Source organism: Callospermophilus lateralis, chromosome 17 (assembly GCF_048772815.1).
Source record: "Callospermophilus lateralis isolate mCalLat2 chromosome 17, mCalLat2.hap1, whole genome shotgun sequence".
NCBI lineage: Eukaryota > Metazoa > Chordata > Mammalia > Rodentia > Sciuridae > Callospermophilus > Callospermophilus lateralis.
Window position 1 is genome coordinate 12,739,293 of NC_135321.1, and position 15,948 is coordinate 12,755,240.

Below are 15,948 nucleotides of genomic sequence, written 5' to 3' on the forward strand. Positions count from 1 at the left end.
CTACGAGGTGTGGGGGAAGTGTGAGAAAAGTGGGGGCCATGTGGAAAGGTCACAGAAAAGGACACAGAAGAGATCTGACCCGGGCTAAGGAATCGCTCCGTGGTTTGAAAACCAAGAATTTAGAACTGCACCCATGGTGGGTGCTTGTCTCTAGAGATACCAGGAAGCCCAGCTGAGGCTTGTCATGGGATGGAATCATATTTGGGAGAATACTATACATTGCCATTATTATAATCTGGTATATATTAAAGTGATTTCATAAAGAGCAATAGTATTCAGTAGAATGGATGTGTCAATCATATTTTCAGGTATTTAAAGTTGCTTCCAGGTATTATTATTATGCATAACCTGGGTACTTTATTATTTTTTTCAAGGTAAATAACTAGAATTGGGATTACTAATAAAAAAGGTAATATTTTTAAGCCTCCTGGTAAACATCACCAAATGTCGAGGGTCCCTCCATTTACCCTTCATGGATCCCACTGACGATGTAAGAGCATCCTGGCTGCCCACCCCAGCCCAGCCCCGCCCATCCTTTTCGGCTTTCAGGATTACATCGATTCCATTTTCACCAGGCTGATTTTTTTTTTAAATCTCATTTCACTTGCAATCAAATTTAGATGACACCTTTTGGAGGGTTCCAAGTGGAAAAGGAAAACGTGAGGGTGGGCGTCCTCAAGGGAGGTGGTGTGTATGTGTAGCCGGTGCCTGAGAGAGAGACAGGGAAAGGAGAAGAGGAGAAAGACCCACCACACTCCACGACGGTCCAGAGGCAGGGGACGAGGAACCTCGTGAGCCGAGGAGTCTTGGCAACGACTTGTTCCAGTCTACACCTCCTTGGCTTCCCGCCAACCTCACAGCAAAGATCTGAGGCTGCGGATTTACCCGCCTTGGCCACCTTGAGTGAAATCCAGACTGAGACCATCTGTGGCCTCTGAATTTCAAGTCTGGGAAGAAGCGTTGCCCCCGAGCGGAGCCCTGCTGCCTCTCGTCTGAGGTGGGGGCCCAGCCAAGGGCCCAAAGGAGCCCTCGAGTGGGAGCCTGGGCACATCCCTGAGATGCTGTGACCCTCACCAGCCCTGACACTACTGAGGGATGCCGTGCCCCTGAATATTTGGACAGGGATTTTGTCAGAACCACGTGATGATGGCCCAGGGTCTTCCCCCCCTCATTGTTGCTTTTAATACATAAAATGAGCTTGTGTTTATTTAAAACAGCTTTCAAACTTAAACAAATAACGACAGGCTGTTCAAACAGACTTCGGAAATCGCCCTAATCAGGATGTTTGAAAAAGCAAGAAGATTCCCTCTGAAAGTGGCCTCCGAGATGCTCAGTCCTGAAACCACAGGGTCTCCTTTGTGTCCTTGGAGTCACAAGGAGGGCAAAGTTAGGGGCCAGGCTCAACCTCCAGGGACTAAATGGTTCACCACCACCCCTATCCTGCAAGGGGACTGAGAATATCCATAATGTATAGAGGGACTTCGCTGTCGCTTCCCGTCCTCAACCAGAACGTGGAGCGTGTGCGTGTTAGCTCCTCATCCCTTTAGAAGTCACCAACCATCCTCAGAATCACAGCCTCGGAGGGGAAGGGCAGGTGGAGGAGGTGCAGAGCTGGTCCCCGAGGGCAGGCTCCAGAACGAGTTGTTAATGCTTCACTAGTTCCATCCTGGACCACGCTGACAGACGCATGGAGCGACCAACATTAATCCTCACAACCACCAATTTTATGGTCATTGGGGAAGCAAACAAGGCTCAGGGTTGGGTAATTTGCTCAAGGCCGTAAATTCATAGAAATCAGAGCCTGCCTTTTGCCTGGACCAAGTTCAGTGCTTTTCCCAGACCCCTGGGCAGCGACACACCTAAGTACCCTTCTTTGGGCCAAGAGATACTGATTTAGCTCTTCTCTCCCAAAATGACAGTTTTCTTTGTAGCGTGTAAGAGGTAACTTGTATGGTCCATTAGAAGCACCATGGTTGGTGTGAGGCCCCAAGGAGTTACCTAGCTCCAGAAGGCCAGGGCACATGGAATGGCATCTCTTCAGCCTCCCAGTACTGTGGACCCAGCATACTGGGAGGAAATGCCACCTGGAGTCCCTGCCTGCTTTCCCATAATGGCTCCATGTCTAAGAAAATCAGATGGACAGAGGCTTGGTCTGAGTCTCATTTTGTCTAAGAAAACTCTTTTGGTGACTAAAAGGATTCAGGACTCCACCTTGATGTTCTCAGAGTCAAGCCAGATTGCAGACAGCCATGCCGGTGCCCTGAACAGATCGAGCGACATTTGGCTGGGCTGCAGGGTTCTCGCCCTGCCCGTCCCTCCCTCCAAGAGAAGAAATGAGGAGGAGGACAGATGTTCACAGCTGTGTCTGCCAACCTGGATGCTCTTGTGAGAGGCAGAGTCTGCCCGGAGAAGGCTGGTCCTTGCAGATGTTCACAGTGACGCCCGAGCTGCACACCAAGAGCACTAAGTGTGCCTCTCTCTCATGCTCATGGCCTGGTTCTTCTAGGACTCAAATTTAGACATTTTTAACAGTTGACATATAAAAGAAGAAGGAATCCTTTGCGCCCTCTCCTGGTAAAAGCCTAGGACCTCCAGAGTTCCCCAACAGCCAGCTGCTGCCCAGGTGCTTGTCTGAGCTAATCGACTCCAGCTCCCTGGTGTTGACCAGCACGTGGACACACAGGAGGACCGTCTGTTCACCTGTGCTCCACGACCACAGGGCTTCCTTGAAACTGGGGTTTCTCAACCTCCACCTATTGGCTTTGGGGGCTGGATAGTTCTTCACGGTGGGTTATCCTGTGCATCATGGAGATTGGACAGCATCCCTGGCCTCTACCCACCAAATGCAAGTAGGCCCCCCACCCACGTGAAAACCAAAAACTTTCCAGACATTGCCAAACGTCCCGTGGGGAGCAGTATCACCCTCAGTGGGACCCACCATCCTGACCCTTGCATGTCAAAGATGCCATTGGTCACAGAGCAGCCCATGAGAGAGGGAGGAGGGCTCGGCCCGAACCCTTCATAATGGCGAATCAGCTGAGTTTGCTTCTAGGAATTTACTTCAAAAACACAACTGAACAAATAGACAGAAATTTATGTACAAAGATATATCAAAATATTGTTTGCAATAGCTAAAGTTAAAAACAACCTGAATAAAATTTGTTAAAAGCATGGCATATAAGTTGGGCTTGGTGGCGCATGCTTATAATCCCTGCAGCTCTGGTGGCTGATGCAGGAGGATCACAAGTTCAAAGTCAGCCTTGGCAAAAATAAGATGCTCAGCAACTCAGTGAGACCCTGTCTCTAAATAAATATACAGTAGGGCTGGGGATGTGGCTCAGTGGTCGAGTGTCCCTGAGTTCAATCCCCAGTACCCCAAAATAAAACATATATATATATATATATGGCAGTATATTGTACTTGCATGAAAAGTAACCATAAATCTATAGCTAATGATGCAATAAGTTCCCTCTAAAAATGTCTTAAATCTTCACTTCAGGACCTCTCCTGGATTCCCAGAGGTTCTTACATATAGAAGGAATAATTACAGATTAATATGCATCTGGGTAAAGTGTTAGGCCAAACTCAAACCAAAGACTGAAAGCATTAACCATTAATTAAACAAATATTTGCTAAGCTTTTACAATATTTCCAGGGTCGCAGAGGAGACCAAGATGATCCTTGGTCCTCCCACTATAATACTGGTCCCCACAAACAAAAACTCTCTCATCATTGTTACAGCCTCCTCCCCACAGTGATGCCCAAAGTCAAGACACTTACTATTTCCTGTAACAAAATTTTAGGCTTTGATTCAAGGTGGCTGGGAGCAATGTGGAACCATATCTCATTTTCATGTCTTCAGACCTGATTAAGTCACACAAAGCAAAAAAATAGAATTTATTTACTGATTTGCATCTCTAAGTGTTCATTCAGGGAATTGCCCAAATAGTCATTGGGTCCTAATAGCATTCAGTGATTTGTATTCTGAGGCAGTCCAGCCAGGGAGCTTTGCTACAGCATTCTGTAGACCCCAGATGCAGCCACAGGAGTGGAAGACAAGTCCCTGTCTTCCCCCGGAACCCATGTGTCCAGTGACACACCACTGACCCATACTTTGTGGACCTCATGACTTGAGTTAAAGACAGGCTTGTGGTTGTCCTGTCCGGCCACCCATGAGAAAAACCCTTCCACAGCTTCCGTTCCCAGGAAGAACCTCCCTGCATCCCAAGGCTCGGCCCCCACCGGTCAAGCAGCCCATGTCCAGCAACTCAGCAGCCTCTGGAGCAGGCACACTCACAGAGCTGCTGTCAGCCAAACGTGGGCAGCGGAGTGAAGGGCACTGCTTTCCACCTGCGTCCAAATCCTGGTGCTGCTATTTATTACGCTTGCCCTTGACCTCTGGGAGTGGCAGATGTTTATATGGTCGTGATAAACAATATTATGATATACAACCTTTTACATAAATTCTTATCTACTTGTTCAGTTATTATTTTTAATTTGTTTCTAGAGGTGAACTCAGTTGACCATCCACATTGCATGCCGCCGCCATGAAGGGCTTGTCCTGGGCCATTCTGTCCTGTGACTCATGACACCTTTTACAAAAAGCAGGCACTTTTTTTTTTTTTTTTTTCATCTTCAGAACAGGAAAACATGAAATTAAGATCTGAATAAAGAATAAAAAATGGTCATGTATACGAGGCTTCCGGTACAGTGCCCGGCATACAGCAAGCGTGGTATGGTGGTCATTGCTGTTGCTACACTGGGTTCTTCTTATGAATGGCCGTGCTAGCTGAAGTCGCAAAAACCTCCAGTATTTTCTAACCGTCTTTGTTGTTTTATTGTGCTCCTTACCACGCACTCTCCAGTACCTGATATGCTGTGTGATATTTATTTCGTGTGAGTCTGTCCTGTTCCACTCAATAGAAGCTTCATGAGGTAGAACTTTTAGCCTGTTGAATGCACTGCCGTATCTGTAAGGTGACTGTCACGTAAACAGATCCCAGTAAAATACTTTCTGAATGAGTGGAAGAGTAGTTTCCCACCACTGCCTCCAGAGCATTTCTCCTCTCCCCCTCGCCCTTCTCAGGACGCCCAGGCTGTTCTGGCAGGACGCCCCCCTGCTCTGGAAGGTGGTGTTCTCTGAACTCCTCCTCCTAACGCTCTTCCTTTTCCTTCCCGCCTCTCCCCCATGCAGGATGCCTTTGTGGAGCTCTATGGCCCCAGCGTGCGGCCCCTGCACGACTTCTCCTGGCTGTCTCTGAAGACTCTGCTCAGCCTGGCCCTGGTGGGAGCCTGCATCACCCTGGGTGCCTACCTGGGCCACAAGTGAAGTCTTCCAGCCTGCCCCAAACAAATATGCAAAAGGTTCACTAAAGCAGTAGACATGATACGCACGACCAGTGATGCACCCTAAAGTTACGGTGATCTTTAAAGGAAAGCAAATACAACACACACACACACACACACACACACACACACACACACACAGCTTTCAGGCAAAACGTCGAATCAGCTATTTACTGCCAAAGGGAAATATCATTTATTTTTTACATTATCAAGAAAAAAGATTTATTTATTTAAGACAGTCCCATCAAAACTCCCATCTTTGGAAACCCTACCGCTAATTGCCAAGGACCACTTCCTGCGGTTCCACCTGCTGGTGTGCTCAAAAACCAGAGTGATTTTCCACGTTGACCGGACTAGCCCGTCATGTGAAGAGCAAACGGATGGACAAGGAAACTGACCGCGGAGAAGCCGGGGGTTCTGGCTGCTGGAGGTTGGGCCGAAGGCATTCCTTCGACTTGCATTTATGGGTCCTGGGGGCTGTGACATTACAGAGGCAGGGTGCTTAGAGGGAAGTCCGTTTGTCCCTGGCCTAAAGAACAGACACTTTGCATGTGACTCCCAAGGTACATGGCCAGTCAGAGGACAGAAACTGGGAACTTGAGATAGATGTGGTGCCCGCGGAGACTTCCCCGCCGAAGGACAGTGTTGAGAAAAATGCCCTTAAACCATAGGAAAGTATTTTTTTAAGCTACCAATTGTGCCGAGAAGCATTTTAGCAGTTTATACAAGATCATCCAGTACCTTAAGCCCTGATTGTGTATATTCATATATTTTGGATACACGCCCCCTCTGCATACTGGCTCTGTCTGAGCAGGAACCAGAATCCTCTGCATTCAAGGAAGTGGATGTTTCGGTGACTTCTTTGGCATCAGGAAGGCGGCAGTCACCCAGAGCATCAGGCGGCCACAAGTGCCTGCGTTTAAGAGACTGACTCCTGCAGAACCTCCCTGTGTCCCCGCCTGGAGGCCAAAGGCTGAGCTTGGGCACTTGCTGGTCTCCTCGGAGGTGTTCAGCAGAGCAGCGTGGCCTCCCGGTGGGGGAGCTGACGGAGCTGTCAAGAAAGAGCAATAGTGGGACCAGCTGGGCCTGGCACCCTCACGCCCTCCCAGCGTGAAAGGGGGATCCCGGGAGCCACGCCCCTTCTTAAGACATTGGTCCCTGAGGAAGGAAGGAAACGGGCCCTGTGCCTTTCCTAGCAGAGGGACATGCTGAGGGCTGAGGCCGCAGCCCCCACAGGTGTGAGGGAAGGAGAAGGCTGAGGCCCTTCAGGCTGCTGCACAGGGCGCGGTGGCCCCAGCTTGTCTGTGTAGTTTAAAGCAAGGCTTTCAATGACTTTGGGGAGGGTCGTAAGCCCTAAAGGAAGAGAGGTAAAATGAGTTGAAAAGGGGTGCCATGGGTTCATTGCTCTATGTCTATGGATTTACATGTAAAACATTATCTTGTCATTGTCGATTGGTTTTATTTGAAAACCTTATGGGTGGTGGGGTTGGGGTGGGAGAAGCTCCAAGTATAGAATGTGGGAATTATCTGCACATCCTGGGGCATTAAAAAAATGAAGAAAAAAAAGAAAAGAAAACAAAGGTGGTAAACTATAGAGAACTAGCAAAAGAAGTGACATCTCTGGATAATAAACTAGAAATTTTTTTTTTTCCAAGTTTAGAATCAGCCAGGAGGCACTGGTGGAATAACTTTGTGGCATTATCACTTATATACCATTTATCTGTGTTAAGTATGGAATGTACTATTCAATGTTTAATGCTGTGGTTGATATTTCGAAAGCTGCTTTTTAAGAAAATACATGCATCTCAGCATTTTTTAAAACTCATATTTAGTTATCGCTTCTACACTCTTTTAACAAAAGTGATAATTTTCCATATGAGATTTTTTTTTTTTTTTTGTCTTTTGATTCTTCAGAAGCATTTGTGAAGAGGTGGGCTAAGCCTGAGTCTCAGCTACCTAAGAACCCCTGGATGTCACTGGCATCGAGGAGCTTGGTGTTCACCAAGTCATGTGCATTTCTGTGCATTCCTGGTGGATAAGTCTGTTGTGCTTTGACCTTGTCTCTTGAAGGTTGACTTGCTCCTGGGCAATTCGGCATCTGACGTATGTTACCTAAGATCACACGCGTGTCTGGTTAAACCTAAGAGCTTCATTCATTTGAAAACCCAGATGGGAAATGAGCAAAGGATGAAAATCTGGCTATGACGGTTTGACCTTTAGAGAGCTGCTTTATGTGGCCTGTTTCCACACAGACCCATCCAAAGCCCTCCTGCTCTCCTTCCACAGGGCCCTTCTCTGTGGCTGTCCTTCAGGCCCTTCCTGAAACCCAGTGGCGCTCACACTTCACCGAGAAAGCAGGAGCCCTGTGGTGTGGAGCCACACCTCCCTGGTGGGCCTCAGGGAACAAGAGGACCAGACCTTTGAATGATTCCAATTTTTAAGTGAAATATTATTTTATGAAAGGTTTACATTCTCCAGGTGATGAATATGGAAAATCAAACCCTGTGCTGCTATCCTGCCAAGAGCATCTTAATGGAGTCTGTTTCCAGCTCACTCCAAGTGGCGAGACCCTCCGAGCTGCTTTAGAAATAACAATGAAGAACATGGATATTTTTTAATATAAAACCTGTTTGTCTTTTGTTGTTGTTGTCATTGTTCAAACTGGGATTTGCAGAGTATTTGAAAAAATGTATATATATATTAAAAAAAAAAAAAAAAAAAGGTCACAGGGGCCTAACTTTGGTTTTCTTTGGCTCTGGGGTTTTGTCATCTGGTTTTAAAGGTAAACATACCCAGTCACCTGACCCCAGAACTGTATAAGTATTGCAGCTAAACTCACTATAAGAATAGTTCATTTTGCATTTTTTTCTTGTTGTTAAAAACATGTTAGAAAGCAATGAATGTATATGAAAGCCTCATCTAGTCATTTCTTTCTTTCTTTTTGTCTCAAATTATTTTGCAAATGGACAACAGAGACTGGTTCTGATACACTTCATGTTGAGAAGGGATTCACACCTCGATCTGAACCCCCCTTTCTGCATGAGAAGGAATGTGCTCTAAGTTGCCCAGGGTGAACATAAAGTAGAACACACGCACTTCCCAAATTGGGATCCAAGACTCTAAAAAGGAACCCACAAGAAGAAGGTCCCAGAACCTTCCAGGGCTCCCGAAGCCTTCCTGCATGGGCACTGTTTCTGAAAGAGAGAACCAAAGGACTGCTTGTATATGCTGTAGCCAGCAGTTCACCTGGAAGATTCTGCAGGAGCTGACATTTCTGTAGGCTTAAGAATCGAATTAAAACCACATTTTAGAAATAAGGAAGTCCCTTTATATGTTTGAGCAAAACACCAACATCCTCTGCCCCGCTCACCTGTCTCTGCATGCTCAGGTGTGGCCAGCCTTCCTTCATATGTGACTTTTAGGTAAATGCTTATTGCTTACCATCTAAAGGCCTGGCTCTGGCCCAGTGGGAACATTTAAGAAAGTGCTTATAAATCAAGAGGAGTTAATAACAATCAAGAGTAAATGTAAATAATTATGGCAATCCCAACACAGGTCTAGCTTTCACATCAAGTATACCGGATAGAAAAAAGGGCAAGGAGTCTACACTTAGGATTCAACTTGTACTAAAATAATTTACTAATGTGACCTTCAACTCTAATTCCAATTGTACTTTGAAGGTAGTGGCTGTTTTTATACTTTCTTATCACTTATAGTTAGTAATGTACACCTACTCTATCAGGAAAAAACAGGAAGGGCTTGAAATACAAGCCAGTCTAAGGAAATTAGGGAGTCAGTTGAAACTCTATCTGATCTTACTCTGTGGTGTCTGTTGCAGTCCAGACAAATGTGGTTACACACTTTTTTAAGAAATACAGTTCTACATTGTCAGGCTTTTGAAAGTTCTAATCAGATCTGTATTGTTATTCAATTTGGATCTTTCAGGGATTTTTAAAAAATTATTATTATTACAAGACAAAGAACATTTGTTATGAGGGTGGGAGGGAAGAATTTTTAAATGTTCATAACATTCCCAAGCTTGGAGCAGGGAGTAGAGTTTTTCAGAATAGCCAGAACTGTGGGGTATGAGGCACTTTTACTGGGGTCGGTTGACGCCTCTGCAAGGGCCCTTAATGCAGCAAATGAGAAACAGTTTTACAGTTCTGTCGTATTCAGATCCCAGAGGCAGTGGCATGGTTCAAAGTCAGCTCAGTTCAGCCACGCAGGGGTACACATTTCAAGCTGGATATGGCCAACGGGTATTTAAGCAATAAATTTACAGTTTTAACCAACAGGATATTTAATGACAACCTTCTGGTTGGTAGGGACATCTGTTTCTAAATGTTTATTATGCACAATGCAGAAAAAAATTTTTTAATAAAATTAAATAAAACAATGTGAAACTGAATTGGGTAAATGATCATCTAAGGCCCTTAGCCTTACCCAATGTATGGTTCTATTCCGTGTCTTTGGATAACCACGAAATATGCATCTTACTGGACACCCGGAAAACCAGATGGAGTACAAATGGTATTATATAATTCATCAGGATGGTTCATCAGGACTGTTCATCAGGACTGTCCCAGAAAATAACTTAAAGCCAAAGTTCTGTGGATGACAAGGTTGTTCTGAGTTCCAAACTCAGCATGGAAGATGGGAACACCCCTAGAAGATGGAAAGGCTAGTTCATCAGAAATTGCGGGACTATGAACTAATATGACTGTAGTGTAGATGCTCTCTAAGGCCATGCACCTTGCCATTTGGGAAATCTGCAGTGGACCCTCCAGCCAGCTCATTTTATTAAGTTTTTCTCCTCCAAGATAGCATCTGAAGAATCGACAGCTGATTGAATTTATTTGGGGGAAGCTTCTTTTTTTTCCCCAGTGGTTGTGTTTATTTTAATATCTTAGTTTTCAACCAAGTTGTACTTTTGTTTGGAATTACGGGGGTTATTTTTGTTTTAAGTAATATAAGTATGCAATAAGCTTTTTTGTATCAAAAGCTTTTGTTATCAAGATTTTCATACTGTTACCTTTCATGGGCTGCTTTTCAGATGGATATATTTTAGGGGTAGCTGATATCTGCAACACTGTATATACAAAAAAATATGATAAGCCTACTTTACATACTTAAGGTTGGCTTCCATTAAATATAATGGCACTTTGTGTTGTAGGAAAATGTCACATTGCTATTCAACTTTCCTTGTCTGTCCAGTTAATTTTGTGAAGAAAAATAAAGTATAGAGTGAGATATTGGTTGTGCCCTAAATTGTTTATAAAGTATGAACAGGATTTTTCTTTACCATTCATCTTCATTAAACAAAACTTTGGGAAGCCTTCTTAACAAGCCAGTAGAAGGATCATGAACCCCACTCTAATTAAACCCTCAGGGACCAGCTAACCAGTGAAACCACCTGAGAAGGAGCCCCTTTTGTTTCTTGGTCACAGACCATCCAGGACCTAGCCAGGATCTTGAGTTCTACTCCCTGAGAGAGCTACTGACACTGTTGGACGAGTTTTTCCAAATGCACTAGAGATCCCAATGTCTGAGTTCTATAAGATGCAGGAGTGTATAAAAAGTAGGGAAACTAGCTGCACATTCCCCACTGAAGCTAATGTTTCAAGACAACCAAAGCCACTTGCTTTGACCCATGTAAACCCTAAGTTGCAAGGGATCCAATGTTTCCCACTTACTTTTTTTCCCCACTTTCCTGCTGTCCTGAGCCTCTACTCTCTATTTCCTTTGACTCAATTAAAAAGGACTCTGAGAGTAGTATCCACCTGTTCAGCATCTGCTGGATAGAACACCAGGTGCATACCACCACCTGTTCTCACAGGGAGGTAGGCATCGGCTTTTTATTTTGTAAGAGAAAACAGACTCAGAAGTTAAACAATGTGCCCAAGCTCCCAGTCATCGTGACTTAGGGAGGAAGGATTGGAGCCTGGGTGTGGCTGATTCCAAGGCCTGTGCCCCATCCCTTCTTACAATCAGTGTTCTCCAAATCCCTGTACACGAACCCAAGCGAGGCACAACCTTTCCAAAGTGTACGCAGACACAGGATGTGTCAAGGAATTGATGTCCTCAACACCCCTGGGTAATATGCCTAAACTGACCTCCTTAACAACGCCCCTCAGATCAGACCAACCCCCCTGACTCCCTGTCATCACCATCATCGGTCCCTGCCCCAAACCTTGCTATAAGACCCTGAAGCAGTGCTCTAGCTAAGCCTCACTCAGGCCCAGGAGGAAACCACACATCCCTTTGCAGCTCCATGTCAGTGACGACAGGCAGAGGCTTGAAAGTAGCCTGGTATTTAGCAAGTAGATACAGTGGAAATGAGCAGAAGGGACAAGGCAGGGCTCTTTTTCTTTCTTTTTTACCCAGAATCAACTGACCTTACACTATGGGGTTAAAACCTTGGATTGCCAAAAGGCATGGCTTGAAATCCTGGAGCTCTGATGCCAGGGACATCCTGGAGTCATCTGTCTTTCTAATTCTTTGTCTTCAAAAGAGTTTCGAGAGTAGCTAACCAAGTCAGCTTATGGATATTTTAAAACTGTGATTTTATAATATAACGCAGGAGTTCAAAGAGTCAAGTTAGGTCACTATAGCAAAACCTTTTCCAAGTCCATCTAACTAATGATACGAACAATGCTCCTCAGAGCTAATACCCATAACAATGAAAAGCAAGAATAGACTTCATGGTGAGCCTTCCTTCTTTCTATCAATAAATTCTATTTATGGAGATGTGTCCAGTGTGGTGAAGAGATAAACTGGTCCCATTCTTCTCATTAAGAGATGTATTTCCAATAACATTTTAAACATATTTAATACTTATTTATTATAATCGTAATATATTTGTGCATTGCATCAAGTGAGTAAAAATAATTGTAATTATTGCTCAACCCAGAAATTTTTTTAAAAAGTCAAATCTTACAGTCACAAAAATTCAGACTTACTTTAGAAAATCATGAAAAGCTAATTAATTTGAAACGTTCAGTTGTTAAAAAAAAAAAAAAGGAAAGAAAAGAAAGAAAAATACACTATTAGGATAAAATGGAGGGTAAAATCACGAATTTGAGGAGAAAAAATGAAAAATGTAAAATTTCTAGAGGTCAAAATAATTCATTTCTAGCCAGGGATGATAGCGCATACCTGTCATCCTGGTAACTCAGGAGGCTGAGACAGGAAGATCCCAAGTTTGAGGACAGCCTGGGCAACTAAGCAAGACCCTGTCTCAAAATTAAAAAAAAAAAAAAAAATAGAGAGGTCTCAGGATGTAGAACTGCCCTAGGTCTAATCCTCAGTCCTACCAAAGAATAAAAAACAGAAACAGCTCATTTCTGTATTTTTCATGAAGATAATGTTGAGTATCACTTCATTGTGGTATTTAGATTCTAATACAAGAAAAAGGAATATAACACATACATTTTAAAATGTCAACTGTCAACTTCTCGAACAAGAAGTTGTGAGCATGTGTCAGGTTTAATCTCAAAGCAGCCTCAAGGAAAGAGACTCCCAGAAAGCCAGTCAATCCCGCCATTCTCCTTTGGAAGAGAAGCATACAGAAAGAAACGGTTGCACAACAGAGGTGTGGCTGGGACTGGGAGATGGGCTTACGGCAGCTGGTAGGGGAACCCACACTCCTCAACACATCTTAATCCCTGTACAGACTGGGCGGAAGTTACCAGGTCATTCTATCAGGAATCATCATGACATCATGGCGGGGGCTATAAATTACAGCACACGGAAAAGTTCTGCTGTAGTGGGTCTGAGGATCATTTTCTTAATCTCACTACTAACAATGCATTGAAAATGGTATCCTTAGTAACTATCTGTAATGAAAACCTTTTAAATTAAACGTCAACTTAAACATGTGCAGAGATGTCACCTGCCTTTCCAGATTCCCTTAGGAGGGACGCCAGGCAACCTGATGGAAGACGCCCCCTGTGACCCCTCTGCTCTTCTCAGACTCCGCTGGACTGCAGTGGAAGCTCAGGGCAGACCCGCAGGGAGGCGGCCAAGGCTTGCACCGCAGGGCTTTTGTGTTCAAAGGAATCTGCCAGGGCCAAGAAAACAGGTGATTGGATGATAACAAGAACTGTGATACTTACTCCATCCAGGAACCAAAAAATGTATAGACTTAAGGTCACTGGAATTCATTTCCACGTATACAGGAAACTTCTTTTGTAGAAAAAAAAATAAGAGAGGCTAATTCATTTAAATGTAAACTTCAAAAACATCACGTAGGATAAAATGAAGGGTGAAAACATGCATGTGAGGAGTCAAAGGAACAATGCCAAGTTTGCAGGTGCCAAACAAAACCTGCTTCTGTATTTTTCGGGTAGACTGTGTTGAGTTTCAAATCATTACGGTACTTTAGTTCCATTATATACATTTTAAAAGCAAGAAAGCACATTTGGTTGGCATTCCTGCCCCATGTTTATGGGAAGAGGAGAGAAGGCAATGGCTTTAGAGTGACTATTTTGTGTTGTCCCACTACACACTGCCACCAAGTGGAGGGTGGCACCTTGGTTCTCTTACAGCCTGGTACCAGGAACAGAGTACTTGCCAGACAGGCCCATTCCGGAGCAGGGTTTGGCCCTAGCACCAGTTTAGGGGACCTGGAGTCTTGGGACATGTAGGACAGGAACTCCTCTTCCAAACAGGAGCAGTAAGAAAGAATCACGTGGCCCTAAAGGTAGACGACAAACACTATGATTGTGAAGTCATCTCTTATTTAAAGCTCACAAAAATCTCGTGAAGCAGGTATTATTATCCCCCACTTTGTTGATTTCAGAAATGAGGCTGATCAAGAACACCAACAATGATAAACGCTGGAGGGGATGTCGGGGGCGGGCGGAGAACACTTTCACACGGTTGGTGAGATTGGAAGTTACTATAACCACTATGAAAATCAGTATGGAGATTCCTCAGAAGACTGGAACCACCATGTGACCCAGCTTGTCTCCATGGAGTGGAACTCCAGTCTTCTGAATTTATCCTAAAGAAGAGTGAAAGTCACCATACTGCAGGGACACATGCATACCCATGTTTACAGCGGCACAATTCACAAGAGCAAAACTATGAAACCAGCCTAGGTGCCCATCAGTGGATGAATGGGTAAAGAAAATGTGGTCCTATCTACACAATGGAGTTTTATTCAGCCATAAAAAAGAAGGAAATTGACATTTGCAGGAAAATTGACGGAACTTGAGGACATCGTGTTAAGTGAAATAAAGCAAACTCAGAAAGTCAAGGGCCGAATGTTTTCTTCATGTATGTGGAAGATAAGAGAGAAAAAAGGAAAGAAAAGGTAGGGGAGGGATTTCATAACATAGAAGGGAGACCAGTGGAGTAAAGGAAAGGGACAGGGAAAGGGGAGATATGGGGAAATGATATTAACCAAATTATATAGTCATATTGTGTGCATGTGTGGATGTGTAACAACAAAGCCCACTATTATGCACTGATAAAACATATGGAGGGAAGTGAGGCTAAAACTGATCCTTGAGTAAAGGTAGGCTAGATCATGTTGCAATAAGAAATATAAACAAGGGGCTGGGGCTCAGCGGTAGAGCACTTGCCTAGCATGCGCGAGGTCCTGGGTTCGATCCTCAGCACCACATAAAAATAAATGAGATAAAGGTATTGTGTCCAATTTCAACTAAAAAATAATAATATTTAAAAAAACAATATTTTAAAAATAGGAAAAGTACCTTAACAAAAAGATGGAGGCAGGTGCGTGCGACTATTCTGAGTACCTTCTCATCTAGGCAGTATGCGGGAACCCAGCCTCCTTCTCTTGTGATGTACCATCTTCAACAGGAGAAAGACACCAGCAGCTGGTGCCCATCAAAGCCTCTGAAAGCAAGGGGGACAGTCTTCCTCTGGGTGTCAGATCTTCAAGTCTGAAGACAAGAAATCAGCTCCTGGGGGACTGGCTCCTTCAAGCCTTCGCCTTCCTGCATGGATGCCCTGGGTTTTTCCAAATCTCTTTGAAAGACGGCACCAGAGTGGAGTTCCATTTCCTGGCCAGCAACTGTCCTGTCCCAAGTGCTTTAGGACCACTGCGTTCTGGCCTGGAAACCAAGCCTCTGGTACTACAGTCAGAGCCACATTCGTGCCTTAGCCAGGATCTGCCGTTGCTGGCTGGCAGGCACTTGTCAACTTGTCAACTTGCCTCAGCACCTTTTTCCCGTGAGTCACTAGGAAGCCTGTGGAAACTGATATCACCAATTTCTTTTGACACAATCTCAAATCTTGACATTTCTGATAAATTTTATTTTCTCGTGTTTTTTTTTTAAACCTGGATTCCAATCCTGTGAACATTCTGAGGCTTGTTTCTTACTTCTGTTTTATAATCTAACCCTCTAAGTTTGTATCATCCACAGATTTATTAAGAAAGCCTCCTATACCCCCAAAGTCTGATAAAATTACAAAACAGGTCAAATCTAAACATAAAGCCCTGTGCTGCTCTCTTAATATTTCTCCATCTAAACTAGACTTCAACGTCTTCTTGTTATCTTTTTTTTAGCTCCTTAATTTGCAGAACAAAGGCAAAACAAAGGTTTGAAGTTTCTTTTTTTTCTTATATCTTCT

The 15,948-nt window shown here is 44.1% G+C and overlaps 1 protein-coding gene across 1 annotated transcript in view; it reads left to right on the forward strand.

Moving 5' to 3' along the window:
* Nucleotides 1-10,598, forward strand: part of Bcl2 (BCL2 apoptosis regulator) — a 164,997-nt gene extending 154,399 nt beyond the window's left edge. The window contains exon 2 of the mRNA XM_076837259.2: nt 5,195-10,598. Coding sequence (XP_076693374.1) covers nt 5,195-5,329 — 135 coding nt within the window. The 3' untranslated portion in view covers nt 5,330-10,598. The remainder of the gene's footprint in view (nt 1-5,194) is intronic.
* The last annotated feature ends 5,350 nt before the right edge of the window (nt 10,599-15,948 follow it).